Source organism: Monopterus albus, unplaced genomic scaffold (assembly GCF_001952655.1).
Source record: "Monopterus albus unplaced genomic scaffold, M_albus_1.0 scaffold82.1, whole genome shotgun sequence".
NCBI lineage: Eukaryota > Metazoa > Chordata > Actinopteri > Synbranchiformes > Synbranchidae > Monopterus > Monopterus albus.
Genome location: NW_018127962.1, coordinates 1,018,429 through 1,032,488, shown reverse-complemented (window position 1 = coordinate 1,032,488; position 14,060 = coordinate 1,018,429). Strand labels below are relative to the sequence as shown.

At 40.3% G+C, this 14,060-nt stretch overlaps 1 protein-coding gene across 1 annotated transcript in view; it reads right to left on the bottom strand.

Moving 5' to 3' along the window:
* fbxl2 (F-box and leucine-rich repeat protein 2) overlaps positions 1 to 11,656 on the bottom strand; it is a 19,886-nt gene extending 8,230 nt beyond the window's left edge. The window contains exons 1-7 of the mRNA XM_020606842.1: positions 10,999 to 11,656; positions 7,537 to 7,598; positions 4,212 to 4,266; positions 3,572 to 3,646; positions 3,263 to 3,357; positions 2,620 to 2,784; positions 1,291 to 1,417 (exon numbers count right to left, since the gene is read on the bottom strand). Of these exons, the coding sequence (XP_020462498.1) occupies positions 1,291 to 1,417; positions 2,620 to 2,784; positions 3,263 to 3,357; positions 3,572 to 3,646; positions 4,212 to 4,266; positions 7,537 to 7,598; positions 10,999 to 11,028 (609 nt within the window). The 5' untranslated portion in view covers positions 11,029 to 11,656. The remainder of the gene's footprint in view (positions 1 to 1,290; positions 1,418 to 2,619; positions 2,785 to 3,262; positions 3,358 to 3,571; positions 3,647 to 4,211; positions 4,267 to 7,536; positions 7,599 to 10,998) is intronic.
* Between the last annotated feature and the right edge of the window lie 2,404 nt (positions 11,657 to 14,060).

Sequence of the window (14,060 nt, the reverse complement as noted above, 5' to 3'; positions counted from 1 at the left end):
GGTCAGTTAAATTTAAAAGTTCATGCTATACGTACAACCAAAAAAAGATTCTGTATTTCTATAAGTGGGGTAAAACTATGGAATAATTTAAGTGTGGACATAAAAAATAGTAATAGAATTGATGAGTTTAAACATAAATATAAAGGTATGTGTCAATCAAGATATATGCAAGAACAGGCTTAATGATTAATTAGATGGAACATTGTGGGTGTGGTGTATGAATGTTAACACTTTGTAATAATTCTTTAGTATATTACTTGTGTGGTGTAGAAGAGAATCATTTACTGCTTGCAAACCAAGGATGGTAAGATGATGTCATGGGGTAGGACTGGATAAGTCTGACTTCTTCCTACTCCATTCAAGCATGTACTAGGTATAAGCAAATTGATATTGGATTAGCATTTGTTGGATATGTGTAAAATTATGTGTGTTGCCATATCAACTGTCTTTACATGCTTGAAAGAATAAATCAAATCAAATCAAATCAAGTTTAAAATGCTTCAGAATAAACAGTCAAGCCTTTGATCAGTTTGACCCTGTTCCTCATGTTTTCCAGTTAGTTAACTGAATGGTGATATTCACATGATTAATTGGGGTTTCATGGTATTTTCTGAAGGCATGAAAAACAGACTAGACTTTAGCAAAAGAACAAAAAAACAACAGAACAAACAGCTTACAGAAAATTTTTGCTCTGCAGAGAAATCAGAAAAATAAAATACCTGCCTGGTCCAACACACTACATCAGCTAAAACAGCCAATGAAATTAAAATACAAGTCTGGCATGTGCTATATATTATTGCTTTGAATTTTACTTTAAGAATCAGAGAATTTACAGGTACATGTGTATGAGTTTTCCGTAGTTTCACAGTTTTTTTTTTTTTTTTTACTTTTTCTCGGTTGAAGCACACAGACTTGTGAGCTATTGCTACCACTGCAGGATTTTGTTTACATTAAACTGTAGACAACAGTATTCTCATGAAGCAGGTAACACAACAACACCCCGATTAATGTGAAGATTAAAAAAGTAACTTTTAACTTATCTACTCTTTTAAACAATCCTGGAATTTTCTAGTGAATCCTTGTACCAAGTCTTAACTATGGTTTTTTATAATGTGTTTTTATGTTACTTGGACACATGCACAAATTAATCATCAATATGAGGTAAAAATGTATTTCCTAAAGTGTCAAAATGTTTCAAAACATTCAATGAAAAAAATGTATGACATGCCCCCTGAAAAAAAAAAACCTCACATGCAAGTGTGCGCCCAAGTGTGTGTATGTGCACCGTACCTGTGTGCAGCCTCTGAGGAACAGTGCACGTAAACCGGTGCAGCCTCTAGCCAGAGCCTCGATGCCATCGCGTGTGATCTGGTCACACCATGACAAGTTCAACATCTCCAGCATTCTGCAACCATCACTGTACAAGGAGACCCACACAGTTCACAATACACAAAGACACATGAACCAGTCCACATGTAGCATCTTCTTATTTGTTGAACACAGAACAACGTGCACAGTGTCGAGAGAGCGGTGTTAATTTTGTTAACGAAAACTATGACAAAAAATATTTGTTGGCAACCTATTTTTCAGGATGAAAATCAAACAAACACTAAATAAAAAACTAACATTTGATAACGAGAACTCTGACAAAATGTTTTACAGTTTTCATCAACAAATAAAAAGTAAACAATAATGTAAAAGATGGACAAACGGACGGGAAGCAGCTTAGTGACCTGCTGCATCTGTGGAACCACAACCTGGAGCTGATCAGTAAAACGGTTTCCAGCCAAAATCTCTCTTATTCTGGAGCTGAATTGGGCATTAGCGCTTCCTGGAAGAACCAGGTTTATGAATCATATCCATCTACAACCCAGAGAATTACATAAAAAGCTCCTGGGGCACACTAGGAAAATGCAGCACCACGCCATATGAGACGGCAGGATAATTTAACATAAACGCTGTGGATGTAGATGTAACGTGTTGCTATCAGTCAGTTCCAGGATTAGGATGAGCAGTCAACCATAAATCATCTCTAAACATTCACTGCAGAGAGCAGACACAGTTTTAATGTTACCCAACGATTTAGCATCATCTCTGAACCCAGTGAAGAGGTTTTTAATACAAACGTGAGTGAGTCCAGCTTCTGTAGAGCAGAGCGACACTGTGTGAAGAAAACGCCATTTTCCACAAACGGGAACAACACGTAACCATGGTAACTATACACAACCAGGATGAAGAAGATATAGCCTACAGTAAATATTAAAAATGCTGTTTAAAAATGACTAAAAATAGACTAAACTGTATTGAGTTTTTTATTGACTAAAACCAGATTAAAACCAACAAAAATCTAAAGACTAAAATCTGACTAAAACTAATAAGCATTTTCATCAAAAGACTAAAACAAAATCAAATTCAGGTGTCAAAATTAACACTGCAAGAGAGAGTGAGCGTGTAAGCAAGAGAACCAGGGAGTGTGTGTGAGGTTATGTGTGACTGTACAGTCTGTTCTCAGGATGTAACAGGTGAGGGGTTTGTGGGGAACTGACAACTGTTTCCATTTTACTGCTAACAGGGGGTTTTGTTATGCCAGGGTTCGGTCAGCCAGTGTGCAGGTGCTACCTGAGAGCCTTCAGGGAGTGGTTGCTGATGGACACACAGGAGGTGAGATCTAAGTGTTTGAGTTTGGAGCAAAATTTGCTGAGGCTGACGCAGGTACTGTCGGTGATCTTGGTGCATCCATTCAGGTTCAACACTTCGATGTTTCTGCAGTTCTGAGCAAATGTCCTGGGAAACAGTCGAACAATGAGGAGGGAGAAGAAGTGAAATAAGAATTCAGAAGCTGGGAGCTGATCAGGAGCCAATTAACATAGTCATCGACAGCCCCTTGGCAGCTGGTTGTACAACTACTGCACGTTTCTGTTTTACATGTTGCTGTTAAATGAAAGCTTTACTCTTCAAAGAACAATGTGTACTTCTTTAAAGTACTTTGGTTACAGAGGTCAAAGAGATTATAGATAAAACCAAAATTACCCACTTTATTTTTTTTAATTTGTTGTATTTGTATGCACACTAAAGTGAGATTAAAAGGAATCAAGTGTCCCCTGGGACTAATGAGGCACAAGCTGCTTCAACTTTCAACAAAATCAAACAGGGACAAAAACAGCACATAATCAAACCAACTAGAGAATGACTTTTAGTACAAATCAAAGCAGAGGCACAGTTTTTACACCAGTATAGCTCAGACAGACAATGAGATTCTCACTTCATGGAGGCATCTCCGACACTCAGGCAGCCCCTGAGGCTCAGCTGCTTCAGGAAGCCTCCACAACGCTTGGAAATGTTCTCTACTACCCTCCCCTGAGAGACACAGGAACAGAGAGAAAGAGAGAGAATAATATGACTTGGGCCACAGGACAGAGGATCAGCAGTGACATCACAGCTGGCACCCAAGCCTACTGACCCAGCACTAAGCCTTGGGCTAGATAATGCCACTCAACAAGCACACACACACACACACACACACACACAACTCTATCCCCTCACTTTCCTCTCTCATAATCACACCCCTCACCTCTATGTCTGTCTGGAAGTTAAACAAGTCGATCTTCTGCCAGTTGCTGCCATCGAGAGCCAGGACATTCCACGCCTGAGAGGGAGACACACGGGTTGTGGACACACAGACAAGTGGTCAGAAAAACGTTGGGGAGGGTGACTCTGTTATCGAGATATGTGGGAGAAATTAATGAATACCTCTCTACAGGTTTGAGTACACATGAACTATGCCCAATTCGTTTTTTATTTTGGTTCGAGTAGTAGATGCAGCAGCTGCTCTGTTCACCTCTCCAGTGTGAGGAACTGGCACTCTTCTCTGATTTATTACATTGTAAACTGAAATCGCTGGGGTGTTGGTCAGACCAAACAAGACACCTGAAGCATCATCTTGGGCTCTAGGGAATTATATTTCCACTGTTGTCTGATAATTTAAAGTCAAAACATTTAATCAGTGACTCAATAAAATAATCAGGCGAGCACACAGAACACCTGTGTGTCCACTTACACATAACCAGCAGCTGGCAGTATATTAGAGACAATTCTAGAGAATCCAGTAACGGAAAACTGTTATTAATTTAACTATAGCATACTTTAGAGTCACACCAATCCATTCTTTTACGACAATGAATGTTTGGAGATAAAGAGGCAGGCATGCTTACCTTGGATACTTGGGCACACCTACAGAGTGTAACCACATCTAGATAGGAGAATATTCTAGAGAAACAATAGAGAGAAAGTATGTCTCAGATCATTGATCATTGTCAAGTAAAGAGCTCCGTTTCCAGCTAAATATTTTATTGGAATAACCTTCCTTTGGTGTTAATTATGTTTTACAAGTCTGTAGAAAACAGCTATCTTCTTGGTTTTGTTGGAGGAGAGCCCTTCAAGCAGGCAGTGTGTGAGCTGGAGGCCGGTCAGCCAACAAAGGGCTGCATGCTGCAGCCTCCTGGGTCAGCTCGATCCATTAATCAGCCAGTGAGTAATCTCTGGCACTCAGACATGTAAGGCTGCAGACAAACAATCACAGTATATACAGAAGCACATATACAACCTGTACACCTTCTCTGAGCTCCCAGCCTGTTACTGCTCTGAGCAGTGCCTCAAAAGGGACAATTTAAAGAAAATTTAAGGTATTCAGGGAACCGGCAGAGTGCAGCTGGGGTCTGAGCATTCTTTTAACCCAAGAAAATAGGAGCTGACATGGACAAAGGCTGTGTGTTTTGCTGTGCGTTAGGCCGGGGCATGTTAGGGCATGTCTGTATAATCTATACTGGAGCCTTGTGTCAGGGAGCACTAGAATACAATCAACAAAGCAACGCAAAACAGTACGTGGCACACGTGTACTCTCACACATCGAACACGTGGACACACAGCTCTTGGAGTAATCGCAGGCTACCAGAGAGAATGACCCATCAAAGCTGATGCTCATTGATCTCCCTTCTAATAATTGGTTAATGGCTGTGATGCTGATCATTGACCAACTGACTGGTTTAATCCAACACAACCTGACTTTGCATTATTTGTGTGAGAGAGGCCTTCCACCAAACACAAAAAAAAAATCTGTTAAACGTACTCACAGGGAAGCAATCACTCAGTCTGATTTGGGAACTCCTGTTAAACTATTTGACATTTATTCTTAACCATAAAAGCGTAATATCTGAGAGCAGCTCTGGCTTGTTATGTGACGAGAGAGCGTTGAATCCAGATACAGCTGTATCAGTAACTTTTACATAAGAGTGAAAAAAGACAACAGAAAAGGGAGGAGATGACATAACAGAATCAAATTCAGAGGTATGACATTATGAGTACTTTATGTTTTTCACTGTATGACACACAAGAAAGCTTGTGAACACAGACAAAACAGAAAATAAGTCTGCCCTGGGAATGCCTGTTTTCTAATATGGTTCATAAAAGGATTTTAACGGAGCATCATCCTGTTACAAAATGTACACCTGGCCCTTCAAGCATGGCTACATAAGAGAGACAAGCCTTCACCGTGACTCTGCAACTGGTTGCCATAGTAACTCTGGCCAGACATTATTTTCGGCGGTGGTGGGGAGGATGCTGAGTCAGAGCTTCTGAGTGAGAGGACCCTGAACCAGTCTGAACTCTGTCCGAGGCTTGTGTGCCAGACAAGGTTCTTCTGTATCAAGGCACAGCTTTCACACTTTGTATCCATCCTGCACGGGCAGAGAGAACAGCTGCTTACAATGCACCAGCTGAAAGGCAGTCGAGTACAACCCCGAGCCAGGTTCTGGCAGTGGTACATTAGATGGTATATTACTTTCTTGGCTGGAGATCCTTTAAAATGATTCAGTGCCTCCTTTAACGCTGTGTTACAGGGCACAATACCAAAGACTGGGTTTCTCCTCTAAAGTTTTCAGGTCATTTTATTTTAGAGTTCCAATAACTAGTCAATTCATCTATTAGTTGATCAACAGAAAATGTATTTTGATAATCAAATAATCACTTATGTTATAAGCTAAACTTTTTCTGGTTCCAGTTTCTCAGATGGGAAGATCTGATACTTTTCTTTGTCTTATCTCAGTATCTCTGGGTGTTTGACTGATGGTCGAATAAAAATACATTAGTCACTATTCAGTCAGTTTATTGACAAAATAATTAACTGGTTAATCAAAAGCTACTGGCCTCATCTGAACATCCCTTAACAGGTGTCTTTCTTATCTGTCTATTGTATGTTTAATGAGCTGGTCCAGAAAAATTGCCCTTAAGGGAATTTTTTAAAAGTTGTTTGAATAATATATGATCAACATTTTAATCAATAATGAACATAAATATTAGCTTTAGCCATATTTCTTTTGACTATGCTAAAGGACTGTAAAACTAAAACTTGTGAAACTATCCAGTGTTTCTAAACAAAAAAGAAGCAAATATCTAAAAAAAAAAAATATGCCAGAAAAAAAATTTCTAGTAGCAGAACAATATTTTCTTTCTCTCCTGTCCCAATAATCACCTGGCAACCACACGAGGTCCTAATCCCCAGGTTGTGGACCACTGATTTACTCTATACTTCTAATTCATTTCGAATTATAAAAAATGTGCTTACAATAAGTTAAGAATAAAAGTTACTGTTCAAAATATCTACATATTCCATTATGTAAGAGCCTCTGGGGAAACATAATGTCCCTCACTATACATCATTGACAGGGCAAAACAGAACTAATACATAAAAAGGCTGAAGTCAACCCACTGTCCGTGGTTTAAAAATACGATCGTACTGCATCACAGTGAGTCTCCCTCACAGTAGATATTCTGTAAATGTCACAACATGACACATGTGACAGTAACTCATGTGTCGTAGCTACTGCAGCGAGTGCATGCAAGTGAGTTTTTCTGTCCACTGGCGAAAATGTGCTAGTGGGAACGGGTATACTGGTGGAACACAGCTGGAGCAGCAGAAGAGCACAGCACTGCGGAATTCCCCACCAGCTAAGACAAGCTATTTATAGCACGCAGACATACAGCATACATATGCCCAGGAGTGTTTTACACACACACACACACACACACACACAGAAACATATGAAGTGCACAACTGTAGCAACAAACAGACCGCATCATGTGGCTGCAGAGGAACGTGCAGGTGCATCCTTTTCTAACATACTGTGCAGCACACACACACTATATCCTTATATAAATCAGTGTGGAGGATGAACACAGGTGAGTGTGTAATGTCAGATTTATGGGTCACGCTCAGCTGCTGCAGTGGAACGAAATGTTGGTCTGTAGGTCACACAGTTAACCACGCCTCATTTCAGAATGCTGTCATACATCACACAACACAAAGACACTTACAGTTCACACACACACCTACACTCCTACACACTGTTCAGGGCTCCTTTCACTAATGAATAATGAATGATCTAAGCCCTTGTCCCAGGGTGTGGTATGTTGTATTTTGTGTGTGTGTGTGTGTGTGTGTGTGTGTGCGTGTGTAGAGGGGAGTTTCCATAATAATCTTACCTGAGAAGAAGCTCTTTGGGAAGCTTCTTATTAATGGGGGCTTCCTCGCTGTTTGAGAACACCTGTTGAGACACAAGATAAACAAAAACATGGAGTGACTGTATCTATGTGTGTATATCTGTGCGCATTTAAGGTGGTCATGAGGAATGAGACAGAGCAGTGACAATGACAACGCAGATCAAAATAGCAAAAATATGTTTAATGAAAATAGACCCATGCACTGTCTTTTAGTTACTAATGAGAAATAGGATATTGCTTCCTTAAGTGATGCCAATAAACAAGCCAGAGCTACATTTGATTTTCCAGGTCCCTTCCTTACAAGCTTATAATTCTGTCAGCCTGGTCAGCTGGTTGGCATGCTTATCTCAATTAGTCTACTCACTGGATGTCTGGCCATCTGCTGAGTGGGACACAAACACACACACACACACACACACACACACACCTATATGCTACCAGGTGATTCAAGTAAGACCTCTGTGTGTGAAGAGCAGAGGCAGAACGTTCTAGATCAGATGGGCTTGTACTCAGCCATGAATTTAAATCACACCCACATTTGCTATGCCTCTGCAGACGCGCATCTTGCCAGTAATACACTTGTATCATTAAAGACTCAGAAACTGGATTTAGCCAGGGGGACTCCCTGCTGCTCTGCATGCAAACACAAACACTGATATGGAAAACACAAAGGAGAGTGTGGAGAGGTGCAGGAAGAGCAAAGGTTGATTCTGAAAACATCTTGGCTCCAGCTCGCTCCATGATAGACACGAGTTCCTCGAAAGAGACGGCCACAGTGGGGAGCACAGGAAGAATATGTGCAAAATATGTGTAAAATCAGGGGGTTGACAGGGCCATAACTGCCATTTCAGAGGAAGTGGGGTTAAGAAGACAAAAGAAAGGGAGTTGGTCCAGTCACTGGCCAGCAACTGGTTTGAACTTTAACGTCTCTGTTCAGGTAACACACAGCAGACAACGGGGTCTGAAACACAGACCTGAACTTATTGATTAACTATATCCAGTAATAGCTGCAGGGCACAGTTAAAACCTTTTCTATCATTTGTCCTCACATACCCCTGTAGTGAATAAGGCAATATCACACTCTTATCTGTCAGGGTTTTAGCTAACTACCTCTATGGGAAGCTCAATAAAAGCTTTACAGAAATGCCTTAGAAACCCTTTATCATTACCGTATGCCCTTCAGTTACAGTTATCTTTAGCACCGTGTCAATTGAGTAGAGGAAATGAAACTAACCTTAAATGTACAAGACCGTATGTTCCGAATGTTAGGAAGAGAACTGTCAACAGACAGATCTACTGTATGTTATCTCAGTGTCTGTCTAAAGCCAGAGGTGTCTTAGGACTTCTTCAGTCTAATACCCAAAGATATTCAGTTTACTACAGAATAAGTAAAGAAACACCTGATTTCTCTGATTTGTTTTACTGGAATCACAAAATATTTGGTAATGTTGCAACATGCTGCCAAATCAATTTCTGTGGCATGGCCAACTGACTAATCCTTCCTCTAACATCCTTATATCTATTTTATCAGTCAGCAGACAAAGAGCAAAAATTTAACTAGTGCAAAGAAATTAGCACAGTGTTGTGCAACAGCACCACCACGGTGTTTGGTGTCTAATCTCAGCTGTGGTTATGGCTTTATTGATCCATCGAGATCAATAAAGTATATATCTACCTATCTATCAATCTATCATGGCAGCAAGTTTCAAAGTCATCTCTCTGGTAAGTGTGCTTCATTGAAATGATCACCTCAGCACTCTGGTGCCCTCGTTCCCTGCGTCAGCAGAGCAGCATTCCCAAGCAGGGAGTTCCTCTCTGCAGTCCCTTTCCTAGACAGAGTGCAACAGCGTTGATATGAAATTTGGACTCAGTTATGGAGTTTCGTTGCCACAGTGAAGGTATCTGGATCATACGGTGGGCTCATTTCCTGGTCCTACTATACCACATCTACAAGGGGCTTATGCCACGTGATCAATACAAAAGCATCATCTCAGGTAGGAAGCTTTAGACAACGATCCAAAGTCTGACTCTATTAGCTGCTACTCTCCAGTCTCTCTTACACGGCACCTTGTTTGCCACCATACACTGGTCTCCATCCAAGAAACTTACAGCGCTGCTGAGAAATCTGCTGACATGCTAACACATCGGCGCCGCTTCCACTTTGCTCTCACCCACTCGCATGTAAACTATCACCTAATGGAAACGATCAAGTACTCAAACTCTAAAGAATCTCAACAATGAATGTATGATATTTCAGATAAACAATGCCAACAGCTCATGGCAGTCACAACCAGCTGGAGCTGATGTAAGGCTCGTAGATATCGCAAATAAAATGCTGACACTGCAAAACATTATTACAGCACAGGTATTTCACATCAATCATACTTTTACATAGCTGTACTTCGGGGTAATCTGTCATATGGTATGCAGATGAGAACACGTGGAGAGTAATGAAGTACATTTACTCAAATACTGCACTCAAGTACAGTTTGGAGATGATAATACTTTAACTTCTTGTTTTATGCCTTTTCATAAGCTACTTCAACTCAACATTTCAGTGCAAATACTGACTGATCTTATTAATGGTTTCTTTGCAGGTTAAGGTTTCATAAACACAAAACAGCTGATCATCTTATAAAATGTGACTTACTGTCACAGATTAAACTAAACAACAGTATAAAAATTAAAATATTCTTTACTGCAACAAGCTATAACATAAAATGTTGCATATACAAATCCAATACAATCCAGTGATATGATAAAAACTGGCAGGGGTCATTGCACCTACATTACAAGCTTACTTTTTATACTTTAAGAACATTTTGCTGCTGATAATTCTGTGAATACTACTTTCATTGCTGCATTTGTGCACAAAAGGGTGTGTGTGTGTTTGCTGCTTTCTTGAGGAAACTATCATAAAAATACCAAAAGGTTGTGGGAGAAGATGATTATTCATAGCTCTCATGAAACACACTATATTATTTCAGATTCTTGAACCCAAAAAGGCCAGTGAGTCACAAAGCCATCCAAACCTCCTGTGGCACCTGTCATTCACAGGTATCACAAGTGGTGTCACAGCTTTTGCAGTAATATCGCCAAACCCCAGTGATGACTAATTCACTGTTTGCATTTACAACATTTACTCTCCGTCTGCAGCCCCCTCCTGATAGCCTGGACCTGATATATTGACAACCCTCAGCCACAGCCCTCCCGTCCCGCAGTCCTGAGCTCCATGTTGTCGCTGTCTGCTGGTGCGGCAGGACAATAACAGGATTTCGGATTACCCTTGACCAACAACACGCTTCAGCTCCCGAATGCATGTAAAATTAGGAGTCGACCACACACATACACACACACGCGCACTCTGTTTATACAAGCCCATGATTCCCATGTCTACTAGAAACAAACAGTTGAACCGCTGGTGGTCCACTCCCTCTGTCATACCTCGAACCGGCCCTTGGTGATACCGTTCATGTCTGCGGAGGCACTTCCCTGCTACGAACCGCACACACGCCAGTCGAGCCGTTTGACGAATGCCGTTATTGTTTTTGTCGCCGTTTTATTTTTGGTCAGTCGGAGTGTAGGAGCCGAGCTGGAGCTGGAGCTGGAGCTGGAGCTGGGTCCTCACACCCTCCCCCCCAGCAGTCAGCGTGGCTCCTGTCTCCGGGTCAGTGAAGTGGTGGTGAAGGTGGTGTCGGTCCGGGGCGGCCTGCGGTAACAGTTAACAGTCGTTGTTTCGGAGACCAGCGGCTCTCCAGCCCGTCTCATCACAGGGCTACCAAAATAACAATAATAACATGGACGGTCTGTCAAGTGACTTCACTTCCGCCTCTCCCTTCATCGCTCCAGCGCAAGTCAGCTGCCTCCAAATCGCACAAGTTTGATAAAAACACAGGGGAAACGCAAAATTAAAGTCCGCTGTCATCTCTCGAACCGCGTTTCCCGCACCGAACACACGCACGGCACCTGACGAGGTCGTTTTCGTCAATATGTTTTCTGTTTACTTGCGGGAAGAGGGGCGGGCGCACGTGACGTCATTGCTGCGGAAAAGCACGCGTGGTCGATTTATTTTGATTGTGGGGTCTGGCGGAGATTTTGGAAAATTAAGACAAAGGAGCTTTTTGACCGCATTTAGCGAGGGAGTCACGGTGTCACAGCACCGTGATACGACCTGGCACGGACCGGTGGGTCTGAATAAAGGAAGGAAACGCTCGCATCTGTGGACGCCAGGTCCATGTTGCAAGATTCTGTCTGCAGTAGAGATCTTCAACACTGTCACATTCAGGCTTCAACCTGCAGACACACAGCCAAAACATATTGGCCCCACTCCTCCATCATTCAAGCATTATGTAAACTGTTTAGATACCAACAGTGGTGGAAGAATACCGATGTAAAAACAGCAATATACTGTCAAAAACTCTATGTGCAAACTCAGAATCTTAAGTGAGTAAAAGTACAGAAGTATCAGCAAAATATAAGATACTTAAAGTAACAAAAGTGCTCCTCCTACTAAATGTCCTCTTTCATAGTGTTACATACTATATTATTGGATTAATATTCTTTATGCTTACATATGAGCAGCATTATTGTCGATTGTGTTATAGCAAATATTCACCATTTTCAAGTCAAGTCAGTTTTTATTTGTATAGCTCAATATCACAAATTTGCCTCAATGGGCCTAATCTGCAGATACAGTGCCATCAGGAAGAGCAACAAATCAACATAAGAGATTTACAGTCTGGACAATCACAATTACAAAATGGTATATTGTAACACATATGACGGACATTGTATAAACAGATATACTGTGTAGGCTGACCATATACGAGGGACATGGTCCTTTAGGAGGAGACCACTTTCAGGACCTGAGCCAGTGCCACACCACCTCCCCTCCACACAACGACCTGGCAGGAGGACAGACAACCACAAAAGAGGCAAAACCGCAGTATACCATAGGTACTTTATTTTAAAAAATGCTGACCTGTTCAATCTCATAAGCCTCAGCCCTATACAATATATGTATACGTCTACTATTAAAAACCTTACTTGACAACACAGTAAAAATATTTCAGGCTCAAAAATGAAATGAGAATTTGCACCATGAAACAAAAAGAATAAGGCAGGCTGTGGCAGCAGAATTATAAAAAAGTTTAACTTTAAACAGGTTCATTTGTATGAAAAACATACACCATACTGAGATTCCATTAAGATGCAGACGACTGTGCGGACGATATTCATACAGTGGAAATTTTATAACAATATACATTTACTCGGTATTAATTCAATTCTCAGGCACTTGAGTATTTTCATATTGTGCAATTTTATGCTATTTCATTGAACTTAAGACAGAAATATATACTGCACTGTTTATTTGACAGCTGTAGGTAATTTTTAAAATAATGTTTAAAAAGATATGATCAGCTTCTAAAACATGATGCAGTGTTAATTTAAAAACAACCTTAAAAGTCTCCTATATTAATTTCCTGTGCAGTGAAACAATTGTAACCTGCCTCAACCGGTTTTTCATAATTCAAGTTCAGTGATCTGCTGTTTCTGTTTAAATATTAAAACTGTCTGATTTTTTTTTCACTGCACTGACAGATTTGTTTCACTTGTAAGAAAACGAGTTATTTAGGACTCAATTATCACCAGAAAACTGAATAAAAATTTGAAGGTCATTAATAGTGATTATATAACATACATGTTTATTATAACACTATCAGTAACATCCTGCATGACAAGTACTTTTATTTTTGTACATTATTTTCTTGTTAATACATCTGTATATTTAATTAAGTAAGACCTGGAATGGATTTTTTTTTTTTTTGCTTGATTGACCTTTTTACATTGTATTGCTACTTTTACTTAGACTAAGTAAAACATCTAAATACTTCTAGCACTGTTGTTACAGTAGTGCAGCTTTTGGAGACAGTGTTACAGACAGATTAGAGTGTGAGTTATAGATCGAGAGTGAAAAATCTTCACAGGTGCCCTTCATGTCACAGATAGAGGGCGCTCTTATGCAGCAGCCTAAGGTCTGTTCATCCTGTGCTGCTACAACAAGGACAGTGTTTCCAATTGTGACTAGGATGGTACATACAGTGGTGGAAAGTAACTAAGTACATTTACTCAAGTACACTTCTGAGATGCCTCTCCCTTACTTGAATAATTTCATTTTTTCTACTTGTTACTTCTGCCCAGCTACAACTCTAAAGGATTTGTACTTGAACGTTGTACTTTTACTCAGTTTACATTGACAGCTATAGTTACTTTGCAAAAAAAATAAAAATACAAACAACACACATAAAGAGAGAGAAATGTTTGAGCAGAGATGTCAGACTTGTGTCTGGGATTTATTTGGATCAAATGGTACATTAAAAATGATGAATTGTAACTATTTTTCATTTTTTGTGTCCTCTTGGCTGAGATCACAAGAGCCAATGGGGATTCCTGATGGCATAATCTAATTTATTAGTTTAATTTTAGTGAAGAAAATCAGAACTATT